The sequence below is a fragment of the Diabrotica virgifera genome, chromosome 3 (genome assembly GCF_917563875.1).
Source record: "Diabrotica virgifera virgifera chromosome 3, PGI_DIABVI_V3a".
In the NCBI taxonomy this organism is placed as follows: Eukaryota; Metazoa; Arthropoda; class Insecta; order Coleoptera; family Chrysomelidae; genus Diabrotica; species Diabrotica virgifera.
Window position 1 is genome coordinate 67,812,783 of NC_065445.1, and position 17,578 is coordinate 67,830,360.

Here is a 17,578-nt window from a genome sequence, read left to right on the forward strand (position 1 = left end):
TTGTTGTGAAGTTCCTGTTCAGTGAGAGTATCCTCTCGGTGATTTTGGGGACGTTTGAAATGTTATGGATTTCGTTGCTGGGATATCTCCAGTGCTTGTATTCACTACACGCAGGATTTTACGTTCCGCTCGCAACAACGTGCGATTTTGATTTCGTTTGAATACGCTGTAAAGGCCTGATTTGTATTCGATGACGGGTCGAATATAGGTTTTATAAGTGTGTATGAGAGTCTTTCTGTGTGTCTTGCCAATTGCCCCAGCGAGAGGATTAAGGAGTCTGGCTCTATTTCTTACCCTACCTAAAGTTGCCTTTAGGTCTGCGTCCCAGTTGAGAGTCTTGGTAAACAGCAATAATACAGTATGCGGACGATATTTTATATACCCGCCATAAATCCTACGATGATTGTATGTTTAATCTAAAACGTAACTTTAGGAATATAGATAGGTGGGCTAAAAACATGGGGTTTAGCATATCACAAGAGACGTCTTCGATTGTATGTTTTACAAGACGTAGACAAAAAATCAGAGGCAAATGCCATATAGAATATAGATGATTATGCTTTTCCCTTAGCAGAAGAGTATAAGTATCTGGGCATGAACCTAGATAAAAAAGTCTTGTGGTCTAGCCGTATAAAATATAAGAAACAAATGTCAGAGAGTGGAAATAACCTTCTGCGTTTCGTTTCCAAAAAAAGTTGGGGTGCAGACCAATGTATTTACTTAACGTTTTATAGATCCTACATACGATCCATTCTAGATTATGGCTGTATTCTTTATGGTTCTACTTGCAAAACAAATCATTTAACACTAGATAGAATACAATATAAATCTATAAAAATGTATCTAGGAGCTATGATGTCCTCACCAAGCCATGCAGTTCTAGCAGACGCTTAAGAACCACCTTTATACATACGTAGGCAAATATTAGCCAACAAATGTCTAATAAAATACAGAACGTTTAATACTATGGTTTAAACTGTAAACTATGGTTCACAAAATAGGTCTACTTTTGACAGAAAATTTAACCAATTCTTACTGGAGAATAAAAAATTCGCCTCCTCTTACATAATCTTTTATCAATACGAATCCTTACCAACCTTATATTTTACAGCTACCAAAATTTCCTTTTTACGAACATGACTTTGAAGTTCTGATAGACAAACCAACCATTATAATGCCATCTTATTCATATTTGCCAACTTTAACAAATCTTGTAACTAAATATTTAAATCCATACCTACTAAGCAAATTAGGGAAACATTTAACAGTAATTTATACAGATGGATGATGGATCAAAAACGGATGAAAGTATTGGTTTCGCATTTTTTGTTTCAAACAACAATTATATATGCAGAAAAATATCTAATTCCTGATTGTTGTTCTATTTTTACAGCCGAGGCTGCTGCCATACAGAAAGCACTAACTTGGTGTGTTTCTAATCAGACTCTCAGGCAGTACTACAAGCTATTTGTAGTCATCCATTAGATAATTTCCAAAACTTTATTACTCTTGATATCAAAAAAACATTGCATAATCTTAAGTGGGTTAAAGGACATAGTGGAGTAGTTGGAAACGAAATATTGGATGGTATGGCAAAAAATACATCTGCGATACCAGAAATCACAAACATTTTCAACTTTAAAGACTTATTTTCTATTATCAGAAGTGTTGGCAGGGAAAGATGGAGGTCCAAATATGAAGATGTTCAGCAGACATCAAGAAATCATTAATGTTGTTCTGAAGCTATTTTCTTGTGGCATTTTTATAATAAATTACTTTTAATGGGAAATAAGCCACAATTTTACTAAAAAAATGATTTTATTACCGTTTCGAAGCCCAAATCGGGTTTCGTTGTCAAAATACAAAATACTACTAAAATAAACAAAAATGTTGTTGCTAAGCAAGAAAATTCTTCTAATAATTTATTTAATCTGACTCATTTATATTGGCAATTCAGACGTATATTATACATTTTAAAGTAGAAGACTTTAAAATGGTATCGCCAATATTTATAAGTTGCGTTCCTGGGACGACTTTACTAAAAGATAGTTCATTCGATTACATGAAATCAATCCCAACTCAAGAATATCCGTCACAAAAAAATCATAGCATATGATCTGTCTTTAAAAAGACAACCAAATGCAACGATGACAGTAAAATTCTCGCGTTAGAGATTCCATAGTAAATAGCGAGGGAAAACCAGGAAAAAAATATGTAGATGATGTGTTTTCAATATGGCCTCATAGATCAGAATTGTTGGATACATTCCTAAACATTATAAACGATCAAGAAGAGACAATAAAATTTACAATGGAAAAGGAATATAATAACACTCTACCTTTCCTCGATGTTTTAATATCAAAGAAGGATACTGGATATGAGACTCAAGTGTATAGAAAACCAACGCACACCAAGAGATATCTCAATTACAAATCAAACTACAACATCAACGTTAAGAAGGGAATCATTAAATCCTTATATGATGGAGCCAAAATTACTTGTTCTAACGAAAATTTATTGTTAGAAGAAAAACAATTGTTAACATCTGTTTTGTTAAAAAATGATTATCCATTATGGTTTATAAATAAGTAATTGTCAAGACTGGATCGAATAGAACAGAACAACGTAGAACGGGATCCTATAACATAAACAAGAAATAATACGAGGAAAATATCAATACCATATATAAAAGGACTATCCGAGAAACTTGAAACAATAGGAAATAAATTCAACATTTCAACAACATTCAAAACAACAAACACATTGAGATCTATTCTATCTAAAACTAAACCTAACAGTGAACAAAAAAGGACAAAGAATTGTATTTATAAAATACCTTGTGAATGCGAACAATTTTATTTAGGTGAAACATCAAGACCATTAAACGTTAGAATAAGTGAACATCAGTCTTATATTAAAAATAGAGAATTTGATAGATCTCAAATATGTCAACATGCATGGGATAATGAACACAGTTCAGTGGAGAGATTCAAGTATAGTCCTGAAAGAATCAGATAGTAAAAAGAGAAAAATCAAAGAAGCGGCTCTAATTATGCTAAATGAAACCAAATGTGTCGCAAATTCCTCGGTAGAATGCAGTAAGATGTGGTTACCCATACTGAAAAAGGAAGTCAATAGAAAGAAAATACCACGATTAGTAACTCAATTACATATCGAGCTAGTACAAATTTTATATTTTAGTATTACTTATTATATAAAAGTAAAAGTAGATGATGAACTAACTGACCCAATTGAAGCTGGCAATGGGATAAGACAGGGAGATTCCCTGAGTCCTCTGTTGTTCAATGTAGAAAATTTAACATGTTAATTTCCCCAAAAAAGACTAAATGCATGGTTATAACAGCAGATCTAATAAGGTGTAAATTAGAGCTGGAGGGTCAAATAATAGAACAAGTCATGGAGTTTAAATATCTAGGCATCACACTATGCAGCTACGGAAAGCTTGAAACAGAAGTGGAAGATCAGGTGAATAAAGCAAACAGAGCCGCAGGTTGCCTGAATGAAACAATATGGAGAAATAAAAACATCGGAAAAGAAGTGAAAGGCAGAATTTACAAAACAGTCATCAGACCAATAATGACATACGCGGCAGAAACACGACCTGATACAGAAAGGACAAAAAGAATGCTAGAAACAGCAGAGATGAAAACATTGCGAAAAATCGATGGTAAGACGATGTGGGATAGAGCTAGAAGTGTAGATATACGAAGGAGATGCAAGGTGGACAACATTAATACCTGGGTGAAAAGCAGAATAGTAGAATGGAACGACCACATAAGCCGAATGACAACAAATAGAGTAGTAAGGACGGCGAGAGACGGTTCCCCAATAGGAAGACGATCAGTGGGAAGACCACGAAAAAGATGGAATGACAACTTACTGGAGGCACATTGAAAAACAGAGTAATGTCTATATAAAAAGAAGAAGAAGAAGAAGAAGAAGAAGAAGAAGAAAACGAAGAAGAAGAAGAAGAAGAAGAAAAGGAAGAAGAAGAAGAAGAAGAAGAAGAAGAAAAAGAAGAAGAAGAAGAAGAAGAAAAAGAAGAAAAGGAAGAAGAAGAAGAAGAAGAAAAAGAAGAAAAGGAAGAAGAAGAAAAAGAAGAAGAAGAAGAAGAAGAAGAAGAAGAAGAGAAGAAGAAGAAGAAGAAGAAGAGAAGAAGAAGAAGAAGAAGAAAAAGAAGAAGAAGAAAAAGAAGAAGAAGAAGAAGAAGAAGAAGAAGAAGAAGAAGAAGAAGAAGAAGAAGAAGAAGAAGAAGAAGAGTATTACTTATTGTATATCTATGTATTATTAATATTATTTATAATTTAAATATATTAAAGTCAGAATTATTGGTATTAGTTTTATGAAAAGTAAATTAAATGTAAGACCAACTACTTACGATGCCGGGATAGCATCGCGAGGTTTTTTCCTGGTTTTCCCTCGTGATTTACTATGGAATCTCTAACGCGAGAATTTTACTGTCATCGTTGCATTTGGTTGTCTTTTTAAAGACAGATCACATGCTATGATTTTTTTGTGACGGATATTCTTGAGTTATGATTAATTTCATGTAATCGAATGAACTATCTTTTAGTAAAGTCGTCCCAGGAACGCAACTCATAAATATTGGCGATATCATTTTAAAGTCTTCTGCTTTAAAATGTATAATATACGTCTGAATTGCCAATATAAATGAGTCAGATTAAATAAATTATTAGAAGAAATTTTTTTACTTAGCAACAACATTTTTGTTTATTTTAGTAAGTATTATTTTGTATTTTGACAACGAAACCCGATTTGGGCTTCGAAACGTTAATAAAATCATTTTTTTGGTAAAATTGTGGCTTATTTCCCTTTAAAAGTAATTTATTAAGAAATCATTACTTTTCTATTCATCCATTATTACCTAAAAATATTCCTCATTTTAACTACAATTATGACAAAGTACATTCATCATTAATAACCCGGGTAAAACTTAACCATGTCCTTTTTCCAGAGCATTTACATAGGATTGGAATCTATGAAACTCCCTTCTGTTCGTGTAATAATGAGTACATCGGGGATCTGAACCATGTATTCTTTGATTGTTTTAATCATAGGGATCAGACTTGAAACTTATATTTGGGTTTAATTGACCTCAACGTTAGCCTTCCAGTTAACATCAGCCATCATTTATCTTATTCTGACAAATCTATATACAATATCTTAATCAAGTTTATAAACGATTCTAAGATAAACATTTAAACATCTTTATAACAAAATTCTGTGGCAAAAAGATTCATTGTCTAATGTCATCTCTTTCTCTCCACGCACACAGGACCATTTTTCTGGTTACACCTCCGTGGCTTCTAAAAATGCAAGCCAAGCGGATGCAGGAGCAAAAGAAGATGAAGTGAATTCTGTGATTTGCAATTCACATCCCATCTGTCCAGCGCGGAAAAATTCCAACGAAAAAGGGACCGTACGTTACTCAGATAGGAGTAATTCTAATAGAAATAAAAATGAATAACCATTTTTTTTCGTTGCAATACGAAGCCAAAGCCGTCTTATATTTAAGTTCGTTTAGAGAGCGCAACAAGCTCTCTGACCGAACGGTTTGAAAACTCGTTAGTTTTTCATCAGAGAATGCCTATATTGCTATATCTAAACCAAATTGAAATAATCCAGACGACTCAGTTATTTTCAGACTAAACGTCTAGAGTTTGTGAATCATTTACGTCCTGTTTGTCATAGGCACTAAGTGTTGATTATAAATGTATATTTGATCTACTTACCCGTAACTGTATAATCGATTTGTCAAATTCCAATTCTAAAGTAATACCTTTTATACTCCTTTGGGTGGTTAACGAAATCAGTCCATACCATCTGTCGTCAATTGATTTGTCTGGTTCAAAAACAAACACTTTTGGACAGGGGGATTCTATTGCCCCTTTTATTTTTTGAGCTACGGCCAATAGGATAAAAACAACATAGGTCAGCCTCTAGAAATAAACAACAACAAACATTATTTTATGTTTCATGTAATTAAGTCACCATAAACATAGCTTGTTGATTTACACATAGAGAAAGTGATTGATTTAAGAATTAATGCTAGATCTTGTTTAAAATCTAAATATATTATAAAACTCTTCAGAAAACCTTCAGATCCGCGGCATGGAAGCGGGAATACAACCTCGACCTATGCTTCGTTTCGACCGACAACAAAGACTTACCTCTAGGGGCTTCACGAAGAGTTCTAACTAATTTCCCACACAGCCAACATCGACCAGTAATAATAGAAGTAGGGACGCAAATCCCTTTAATTAGTTCTATCCCACGTCTAAGATGGAATTTTAAATCGTCAGTTTGTAAGAGAAAATTCAACATTCCGTATCTCGGAAACAAAGCATTTGCGGACGTATGTCTATAAAGCAAACGGTCATTATCTTTTCATGCAGAATTATCCCTTAAAGTTTGTCGCATTTATTTAGAAACGCACTGTATTGATGAATAACATGGCTAGTTGTTAAAGTACCTAATTTTTTTATTGTCCAACATAAGCGAATGAATCGAAAAGCAAAATGTTAAGAAAGCCTAAGGCTACAGTTAAGTTTTAATTTTAATATTTTATATACTCTAAAATATTCCACAGGGTATTCTAAACTTTGAGGAAAAAACACACTATCATTGTTACACCCGGTATACTTACCTCTTTAGCAATAATATTATTACATCGATATTCTTGAAGAATAAAGCTATAATATACTAAAAAAGTACTCAAATCAGACAACAGGTTTAGGAAATATGAGACATCAAAAATGTCCCATTTTTAAGGTGGTGCGTTAATTTTTATGCTTAGTGTATTTACCTACAAAGCCCAAATAAATAGATAAACTAAATAAAATACTCTGTAATTATTGGAAAATAATCATTTTTATTAAAACGATAATGAATGGTCGCTAAACCTAATGGACAATTGGTAATACAAACAATCATATTATAAAAAATAATAAGTGTTTTTTTTATAAAAGCAATAATTATACCTCAATTATAAAAATAATTATTTATCTTTGCATGAAATATTTTGGTGACACTTAGCATTGCGGAGTATAATTGCCTTTTTGCACTTTCATCTCTTTGTGCAACAGGTTTCTTCCAGCTGCATTTGACAAAACCTTGTCAGATTCATCTGAATCTCTCGTAGCTGCAACCCTTAAGCGCTGGTTTCCTCGAAAGCGGTGCCGACAAACTGCGACCGTAACACTGCGATGAATGACGTCATAAAAAACTGTACCATGTAAAATAATAGCGGCGGTTTCCAAGGATGCGTTGGAAGCCACCGCTTGCTGAGTTTGCACATTCCATTGCCGCAGTGAAGAACCTTGAATTTTTCACCGTAATCTGACGTAATTCATCGCAGTGCTACGGTCGCAGTTTGTCGCTGCCGCTTTCGAGGAAACCAGCGCTTTAGTGATATTGTTGAGATAAGTTATCTAACTCTTTGGGGTATTAATGTCTCTAAAAGGTTTTTAAATGTTTTCAGATCAGAATTTGGCATTTGCCATCAAACTTTTTTAGAAGTAGTAACTATAAACTAAGACACTGAAATATGGTTAATGGTTGCAGTTGCGAGAGGTTCGGTTGGATCAGGACAAGATTTTGTCAAATGTAGTTGCAACAAAAACTGTTCCACAAACAGATGGAAGAGCAAGAAGGCAATGGTAATCCGCATTTCTGTAAGTGTCACCAAAACACTTCAATGGAAAAATAAATAATGTTTATAATTGAGGTATAATTATTATTGATTTTATAAAAAACACTAATTATTTTTTATAATACGAATGTTTGTATTATCAATAATATTGTCCATTAATTTTAACGACTAGTCATTATCTTTTACTAAAAATGATTATTTTCTAATTTCAAAGTATTTAATTCAGTTTATCTATTTATTTTGATATTGTAGATATATTATAAAGGGTTTACTAACTTAGTGTCCGCATTAATATCAGGATAAACTAGTTTGGCTTAGACCTAGGCCAAACTAGTTTATCCTATCGTGTTTAGGACAAACTAGTTTGGCCTAGACCAAACTAGTTTGTCCTGAAATCGTGTTTGGCCGTTAACATAACCACCTGTTCATTTCTTCAGTTACTTTGGTTGATTTGTGAGCCTACATTGTGAATATCCTTTAAAAATGCTTATGTAAGGATGGGAAGAATGCACTTTTTTAATATTCTGTTTTTTACGAGCTACTGGATAAGACAGCCAAGCGGGACAGGCGGTCGACTCGTATTAGCGAAATGCTTCCCGTGGAAGTGGGTTCGGATGCTGGCACTAACATACAGTCCGTCTAATTTACTTACCGTTGCACGTCATTATCTACGTCAGAGATCTAAGTTCACATAGTTGCCAAAGTATAAAAAATCCTGAATCCATTTTAAATCACATAATTATTGTAAACATGGATTATACAACAAAACAAATTAATATTCAATGTAAATAAATCAAAACTTTAGAAATAGAAAACAAGAATGAATTTATAATCTTACGTTAAAGTAAATAATAAAAACAGTAAATATAATAAAACAAATACTTACAGTAAAGAATATAAATAAATATGAAGTGTCATCACGGCAACTGTCAAATTCGTTCTATTACAGTTACAGTGTGTTCCGAGCAAATGTGCTTCATAAAAACGCTTTATAATCCATTTATACAAATTAAATGAAACATTATTTTTTATTTTTTATTATAGGATATTTACTACATGCAATAAATACATAAAAATTATAAGCATGTTTGTTGTTTGTTCAAAGGGGTGTATGTATAAATTTGGATTTGTTATCCAGTGATAACAAAGGCTCCACTAGTCTCTTAAATTATTGAACTGTGCCCTGTACGGGTAAGTACTTCACTGCACTGCACTACACTTCACTTCACTGCTGCTTAGAACCTATATGGTAGCTCGAATGGTTTGTGCCTCTTCAGTCTCCGAGTCTGCTCACTGTTATCTAGCAGGCTCAGTGCAAGATTATTTGGGTGGTTTTCTAATTTTACCAAATAGCGGCTGCTGTATTCACTCACTATCTCCTTAACTTTGGCTACTTGGAGATCGTCTAGGATTTCTCTGTTTGGCACAAACCAAGGTGCATTTGTTATGGTCCGTAGTACCTTCGACTGGAAGCGTTCCAATATCTCTATGTTTGAGTTTGCAGCCGTACCCCATAGTTGTACACCATATGTCCATATTGGTTTAATAAAACAGATTGTATCTTTCTTTATTTTAACATTAACAGAAATCTTCAAATATTATTTCTACGCGTATATAATAAAATATGTCTGGTGGCTGTAATTCCAGTGTACTAGGCAAAATGATTCTAAAAAAGAACACTCCTACCGCCTAAATATTTCGTGTTGGTATCATGTGACGTCACAGGCTAGTACGCGGATGACGTGCAACGGTAAGTAAATTAGACGAAGATCGTAGTTTAAAATTCTAAATGACAAGAGCTTTCTATTATATCTGTTTTTTACCAACATGACATTTTCTGTAATATCAAAAATAAAATAATCAATTATAACAAAACAGTACAGAATATTTAAATTAAAATGAAACATTAGATGAAATCTTTAACAAGATCCATGAACAGTTTTATAAACACAGTAGGTATAATAAAGTTGTATTTATTGTCAATAAATATGAATAAACAAATTTCTGATTTAAATTTTTGTTGATAATATTTTAAAAACATGTTTAAATTAAGATATGCAAATTATATTTAGATGATTGGTGTTAGTATGTTGATTACAAAGTATTAGTTGTTCTAAGATATTTATACGTCACAATTCAAAATTATTTTAATATACGGGTCCTGCGATGGATTTTACTTTATTATCTGTGGATTTTACGTGTTGTAGATTAAAAAAAAATACTTTTCTTACGGTATTCATATAAAAACCGAGTTTTTCCCTATTTAGTCGGTACAAATTCCACTCAATGTTTTATCTCTTTTGAGAGTATTACTTTAACTGCATTAGCTTGAAACGTGCAAATAAAAAGTCTCAGCCAAGATGCACTCCACAAAGAGAAAGAAAATATAAAATATTATCAACATTTCAAGCACATTTTTGTGATTTTTTTTTGAAAGTATGGTAGAATTATTTTATTTTTGAAATTAAATAAGCATATTCAGTATAATTCAAAGAATATTAAAAAAAAATCAAGGAAAAATATTGAAAAAAAGGGCCAACTTGGCAAATTTTTAAAAACAACCCAAAAAAAGGGATTTTGCGGTGGACATCAGAACTCATCATTGGATCATGTGAAACAAAAAACAAATCAAGTAGATTTTGTTAGCTTATGAGTTTTTCGAGGTAAAGCTGTCAAGTTTTTTTAGTTTTAACGATTTTTGATTTTTTGGTATCACTCAGAAGTCAAAACAATGAAATGTGTTTCACAAAAAGGGTGAACATCAACATATTTATTATTATTGAACAAAATATAAGCATAAAACAAAAAAGGCAGCGTTACCTCACGAAATGTCTAAACAAAATATATACAAAATTTCAGGTAGATCGTTCAAGTAGTTTTTGAGTTACAATGTCCACCGCCTTTGAAAAAAGCAGTTTAGAGAAAAACCCGTTTAAAGTTTTGTCAACTGTTATTTTCAATTTATTTTTTATCTGCCAAATCAAAAGGTGATGCACACCGGAATATTTTTTTGAATCACGGAGTAACTTGCTCTAGAGAACTAACTAATAGAGAATGGGAACAGCTGTTGACCGTTTCTCACTATGCTCAGATTGATCAAATTTCAGATTGATCGGAGCAAAAGTACCGGTAATACAGCATGTTGAATACACCTACCTTCGACACGCTTTGCCCAGAGCGCTTGGGCGTAGCGAGAAATACACTACGTTCTTAAGTTTGATAGTTTTCGAGTTATAAACAAATAAAACTAAAAAAATCGAAAAATTACGATTTTTAATGCTCAAAAATATTAGTAAAAAACAGCTTTTTTGAAATTACAAGTACCTACCTATATTCAAGTTCAAACGTTTATTCTATCAGTTCTTGTAGGTCTGGATCCCGCGTATGAAAAAAAAGTTGATTAATAGCAAGCTGAAAATTTGTTAATAGCTTAAGGGTGTCTAGTCGGGCAAACTTTGATATATGGGAACACTTGAACAAGGGCACTTTTAATTGTGGAACAGCTTAAAAATTTGGAACGGTCAGACCACGAAAACGGCACATTTATTTTGTCCGACAGAACAGACTTAAACTCTCCGAACAGAGATTAAACCCTCATGCAAAAATCAGACTGGTATTTATTACCAAATGGGCGTTTTAATGAGTAGAACATGTATGTCAAATGACAGGAATTATGACAGGTGATAAATAACAGTCTGATTTTTGCATGAGAGTTTAATCTCTGTTCGGAGAGTCTAAGGCCGGTTGTTCGAACGCTAATCAACAATGATCATTATCAAATAATTAATTACTGTCAATGTCAACTTTGTTTGGGTTGTCAAAACATAATTAATTACAATTCTGAGACTATAATCAATTAATATAACAATAATTATTAACATAATTAATAATAAATCTTATAATTATAATTAATTATGTTTTCAGCAACCCAAACAAAGTTGACATTGACAGTTTTGGTGACAGTAATTAAATATTTAATAATGATCATTGTTGATTAGCATTCGAACAACCGGCCCTTAGTCTGTTCTGTCGGACAAAATAAATGTGCCGTTTTCGTGGTCTGACCGTTCCAAATTTTTAACCTGTTCCACAAATAAAACTGCCCCTGTTCCAGTGTTCCCATATATCAAAGTTTATCCGACTAGACACCCTTAAGCTATTAACAAATTTTCATAGTGCTATTAATCATGTTTTTTTTCATACGCGGGATCCAGACCTATTGATATGTATTTTGGACTTATTTCATTTTAAAACATTGTTTTTAGTTGTTAATACAGTCCGATCGATCACCTTCCCATAAGGAACCTTCTGATCTGATAGAAGAAGGTTTGAACTTAAATTTAGGTACTTGATGATAACAAAAATGTGCCTTCTCCATTACTGAAGGTTGGCCATAACTACAGCAAATTTTTCTCTATTTTGAGCTGTTCTTAGTAACGAACGTGTGCCCATGCCTGTCCAATCTCTTACGTTCTTCAGCCAGGAGCATTTTTTTCTTCCTGGACCTTTTCTTCCTTCCACTTTCCCTTCCATTATGAGTCGTAAAAAGTTTTATCTTTCTCCTCTGTAAATATGCCCTAGATAATCCGTTTTTCAGTTTTTTACAATATTTAGGAATTCTCTCTAAGTTCCCATCCTTCTCAGCACCTCGTTGTTAGTCGCGTGCTCTGCCCAAGAGATCTTCAGCATTCTTCGAAAAACTCACATCTCAAAGGCTTCTATACGACTCATACTTGTAATTCCGAGAGTCCATGTTTCCACTCCGTATATCAATATGGAACAAATTAATGTTTTTACAAATTGGTATCGGATATCCAAATGTTTTGAAGCCTTAATCCATGTGTTTTAAGTCTTTAAAATCGTCATTTTTCGTTTTTTTTTAGTTTTAAATTGTTTAAAACTCGAAAATGATCTACTTAGAGAAAAATTACAAAAGACCTTTTTTGTTTAGAATGATCCAAAAAATCTAGAGTAATATCTGCCCGGGCCGATTTTTTTTAAGTTATAAAAAAGTCATTTTTTAATTATTAATTAATTATAGTCAGAATAACATTATATCGGGCACCCCTTTTTATAATTGTTAACATACTAAATTTTATATCGATAATCAATTAATTTTTATCCATTAAACAGATCGGTGCAGTTCGACTTTATATCGGATCCTCTACTAGTGTTGGAAACAGAGGTTGAACCTCGCAAACTGGACACAAGTCCGGTTTTATTTTTTTCCCTGGTATATCAAGGGGTGCTTATTATGAGACTAACCTTTTATTAAAAAATTTCGCCCCGAAACCCCTATTTTGATCCCTTTAAAGGGGCTAATTTGGGGTTTTTGCGAAACGTAGCTCTTCCTGTAAGTTTTGCAAAAAACTTCCTTAATAGAAATATGAAGAGGACTATATTTTCTACTGTTTATTTCCGATAGCATATGTCTATCTCCCACCGTTTAGCGGGGGTGACGCCCCAAAGTTGACAAGTTTTTAAAAAAGATGTTTAAAAAAATATTTTCCCCTAACTGTAATAGGAATCAAGAACAAACCCTGCGGCAATTAATCACGAATAAGTGGCTGATTTTTTGGTATAGGTTTTATTTAAGGGCAATTGCTCATTTTTTAATTACAGGGTGTTACATTTTAAAAAACCCATTTTTATACCATCTGAACTGCCTATGCTAGAGTAAAAAAACTTTCAGCGATTATCTATGTACTGATGTTATTTACAAATTTGTATAATGCACCCCCATATTTTCCCCGGAACCACCCCAAAAAAAAGGAGAATTAATAAAGAAAATATGCAAAAATTGATTTTGGGCCACCACTGTATGTTTAGGGTGCAAGGAAAGGAAAAATCTGCATGCAGTGCCGGATTAAGAATCCTGATGCCCCTAGGCAACTCAAGCTATGAGGCCCCTTAAAAAACCTAGGTTTCTCCGTTTTTAATCATTTTTATTTTTGAAAATGTCCGTTCGCCTGTTGCAGTATAACCCAAAATGACTGTGAAGCAGGAATAAATTGTTTTCCCTGCAAGTTTGAAGCTGGGCTATAAAATATTTGAACTGTTTTAGTTCATTTTCAAGTTCAGATTCAATATCATCAGGATAGTTTTCATGTAGTTTTGAAGCACACTCCTTTATTTAAGTATCACTCAATTTTGGAAAAACACAAAAGACCAAATACTGAGTTCATTGACCCGTATACTATCAACCGACGACTCAGCTCAGTAATTAGAATACAGTAGAGAATATTTAGAGTATTGTAGGTCGCAGGCCCTCTGCTCGTAATAAGCAAAATTATCTTTTTGGAATTTTAAGAACTCCAAAAGTGAATTTAGAAGCTGAACTGCAGTTTGAAGTTCAACCTCTTCTCTCTGCAATTATTTACTGACAGCGTTGATGCGTTCTAAAATTGTTACCCAAAACTCATTTATTATGAATGTTTCTTTTTTGACAATTCTTTCAACAAATACTCATGAACTGTTTCAGCCCGCTGATTAGTGTCTTCAGCAAGAGTATGAAGAGCAGATTTGAAAGCGTTTTAACCTTTAGGCAAATTTCTTATGGTATGTGCAGCTTGTTCTTATAAGGACTAGATCGTGGCGAATGAGATCGCTTAGTGGAGTTTCATTTAAGCATTTGATCATAACTTCCCAACGGTGGTGGGTAGAGGATGAAAAAAAGTTGTACACAGACTGAACAAACCCAAAATACGATATTCTATTTGAGGGAAAATACGTCAGCCAATCTCTTTTAATTTTTGTCCCACTGATTTGTTTTCGAAAAACCATAGATTGTATGCCTTCAAAATTTCTTTTTGACGCTAAAACACTTCCATCAAGATTTTTACATTCTGAAGACCTTTCCCAATCCAAAATATCCTTACTTCTTTCCTATGCCGTTTCCGAATTTAGGATCTAATTTATCTTTAACTTCAATTTTTAACTTAGTTTCGGTTTCTGGTTCTTTAACTTGTTGAACTGTAATAGAACTGTCGTTACATGTTTTTTCATCTTCTTCAGTTAGGGAAGCTATGTTTCCCTCAGTTATTTCTATTCCATCACGTGCATTTTCATTGGTTGCTGTTTCACTAGCTATGGATTTCCGTGTGAAACTGAGTTTAAATAAGTTTTGCTTCTGTTTTGGACTTTGATTAAAGGTCTTTTCTTTCTCTTGATTTTTCTTGTGCTTTTTTGCTCACTTTCGATTCTTGTTTCCATCATTCCATCTGCAGTACTGGTCCTTCTACCAAAGGGCATTCATTAGCGATGTATTCCCACAGCATATTATACTTTATATGTAAACAAAAGTATGCATTGTGTTATAGCTTTATACGTCCACCATAACTTTTATGGTATTGCGCGATATTTGAGTCTTTCAAGATTTTTTCGTTTTGGTCCCCGCGAGGCCCCCTTTGGGGCTGAGGCCCCTAGGCAACTGCCTACTTTGCCTAATGGTTAATCCGGCACTGTGCATAGGTCATAATTTGTAGCTGATATCGTGTTATTTTATTTGCCGTAAGTTTTATTAATAAAATGAACAGGTGACGAAAAAAAAAACAAAAACTGGAGCCCGCCAAAGCATTTCTGAGGTTTACGGCGCTACTGTGCCATAACGGTTGCTTGTACGAAAAAAACGCATAGAACCTTATTTGTAGAGCAAATAGTGGTCTTAAATTCTCTATAAGTCTTGTTTCAAAAAAATGCATAGGTAATGAGAAAATCGTAAAAACATGCTCGTCAAACTTTATATTTTCAGGGATAGGGGTAGTTTCCGCAGAACTGTTGCAATAACCATATATATTGAGTCAAAAAGCAAAAAAAAAATTGTTTTCAACCCCCCGTTTTATTTTTTTTTGCTACAGCGGTTGCACCAAGATATCGCTTTTGGTGTCCATGCATGGCTAATAAGAACGTGCACAAAATGATATATGAAGCATTTTAATAAAGGCCATGGTGTGTGAAGGATTCCAAGAAAATCACTTTCTTTATTATCTTCTTTTTTGGGGTGGTTCTGGGGAAAAATGGGGGTGCATTATACAAATTTGTAAATAACACTAGTACATGGGTGATGGCTGCAAGTTGTTTTACTCTAGCATAAGCGGTTCAGATAGTATAAAAATAGTTTTTTTTTAATGTAACACCCTGTAATTTAAAAATACCCAATTGCCCTTAAATGAAACCTATACCAAAAAATCAGCCACGTATTTGTGATTAATTGCCACAGGGTTTTTTCTTGATTCCCATGACAGTTAGGAAAAAATAATTTTTTTTTAAAACATCTTTTTTAAAAACTTGTCAACTTTGGGGCGCCATCCCCGCTAAACGGTGGACGAAAGACATATGCTACTGGGAAACAAATACAGTAGAACCCCGTAAATCCGAACCCCGCGAATCCGAACTTTCGGCAAATCCGAACTAACGGAAAGTGAAAAAAATTTAAAAATTCAAGACAAAAACTTAAAAAACATGTTTATTATACAGAGTAAAGCCAGAAAATTGGACAATGTAGGATAACTAGGACTTTGACATTTAAAATTTCTTAAAACTAAATATTATACTTTAATATATAGGTTTATAAAGTGTTTATAAAGGTTAAACACAAACTTACTTTGGTTCTCTCGTAGTCAACTTGAGTCCAAAAATATTGTCCACACTCTTGCGAGAACGTTTGGCTACTCAAAATCACAATGAAAGCTTTGAACTACTAGTTAAGGCTAACTTTCGGATAATCCGAACTTTTCGGAATCCGAACAGGCTGTCCCCCCAATTAGTTCGGATTTGCGGGGTTCTACTGTAATAGAAAATATAGTCCTCTTCATATTTCTATTAAGGAAATTTTTTGCAAAACGTACAGGAAGGCAAAACCCCAAATTACCCCCTTTAAAGGAATGAAAATGGGAGTACCGAGGCAAAATTGTTTAAGAAAAAGTTAGGCTCATAATAAACACCCCTTGATATACCAGAAACAAAAATAAAACCGGACTTGTGTCCAGTTTGCGAGGCTCAACCTCTTTCATACACTATACTACTATACCTACTATAACAAAACAAAATATTACCAAAATATTTTATACTTACCATAATTATTGGCTATCACATCACCACAACAAACTATCACTGCGCTGTAAAAACTTAGAAGTCTCGATAACCCTAACCTTTCTTGATTTTAGTTTTGACACTCATCTCGTATCTTCCACTATCGGCTAAAACAAGTCGGAGAACCCAAGCCAATTCGTGATTTCTGGGTATTCATTCCTTTTGCGTTTATTTGTGGTAACAGTATATTATATTGAAGCGGTTCTGCAACTTCAAGAATATTATCATCTGAAGGTCATTGTTCGTCATTGTGTATTTTCCAAATAGCTAATTTGATCGGAGCTACGAGGGGACTTCGGGGAGTTTGCTATCAAAGGCGGAAACTTTCTTCCGTCAATTAGTAAAAATAGGCGACCAACTTTACAATTTTCATTTTTAAACTAAATGTACCGGGTGTCCCAATAAGGTCGTCGTCGTCGTCGTCGGGTATTTTCTCTTCTTGCCATAAGTCTTTGGTGAGCGCGTGGATGTGACTTGCTGGGTGGTCACCTACCTCGCCACCTACCTTATATAGTTCTGCTGGTATTTCGTCAACTCCCGGGGCTTTATTGTTTTTCTGGGCCTCAATAGCTTCGAGAACTTCCTCTATTTTTGGAGGTTCTACTTCATTCTCTGTACCCATTTCATCTTCCATGTCTACTTGTGTTTCAAGTAGAGTCTCAAAATAATGCTTCCAGGTTTATGTGACTTTCTGTTGGTCACTGATTATTTACCCACTTTCAACTTTGCATAGACTGGTTTGAGGTTTATACCCACTTTTTATCTTTTTTAGGTATTCGTAAGCCCCTCTAATTT

At 33.7% G+C, this 17,578-nt stretch overlaps 1 protein-coding gene across 1 annotated transcript in view; it reads right to left on the bottom strand.

Annotated features, from left to right (window-relative positions):
- Positions 1-17,049, bottom strand: part of LOC126881891 (chymotrypsin-C-like) — a 61,585-nt gene extending 44,536 nt beyond the window's left edge. Inside the window, exons 1-2 of the mRNA XM_050646541.1 lie at positions 16,766-17,049; positions 5,775-5,981 (exon numbers count right to left, since the gene is read on the bottom strand). Of these exons, the coding sequence (XP_050502498.1) occupies positions 5,775-5,981; positions 16,766-16,768 (210 nt within the window). The 5' untranslated portion in view covers positions 16,769-17,049. The remainder of the gene's footprint in view (positions 1-5,774; positions 5,982-16,765) is intronic.
- Between the last annotated feature and the right edge of the window lie 529 nt (positions 17,050-17,578).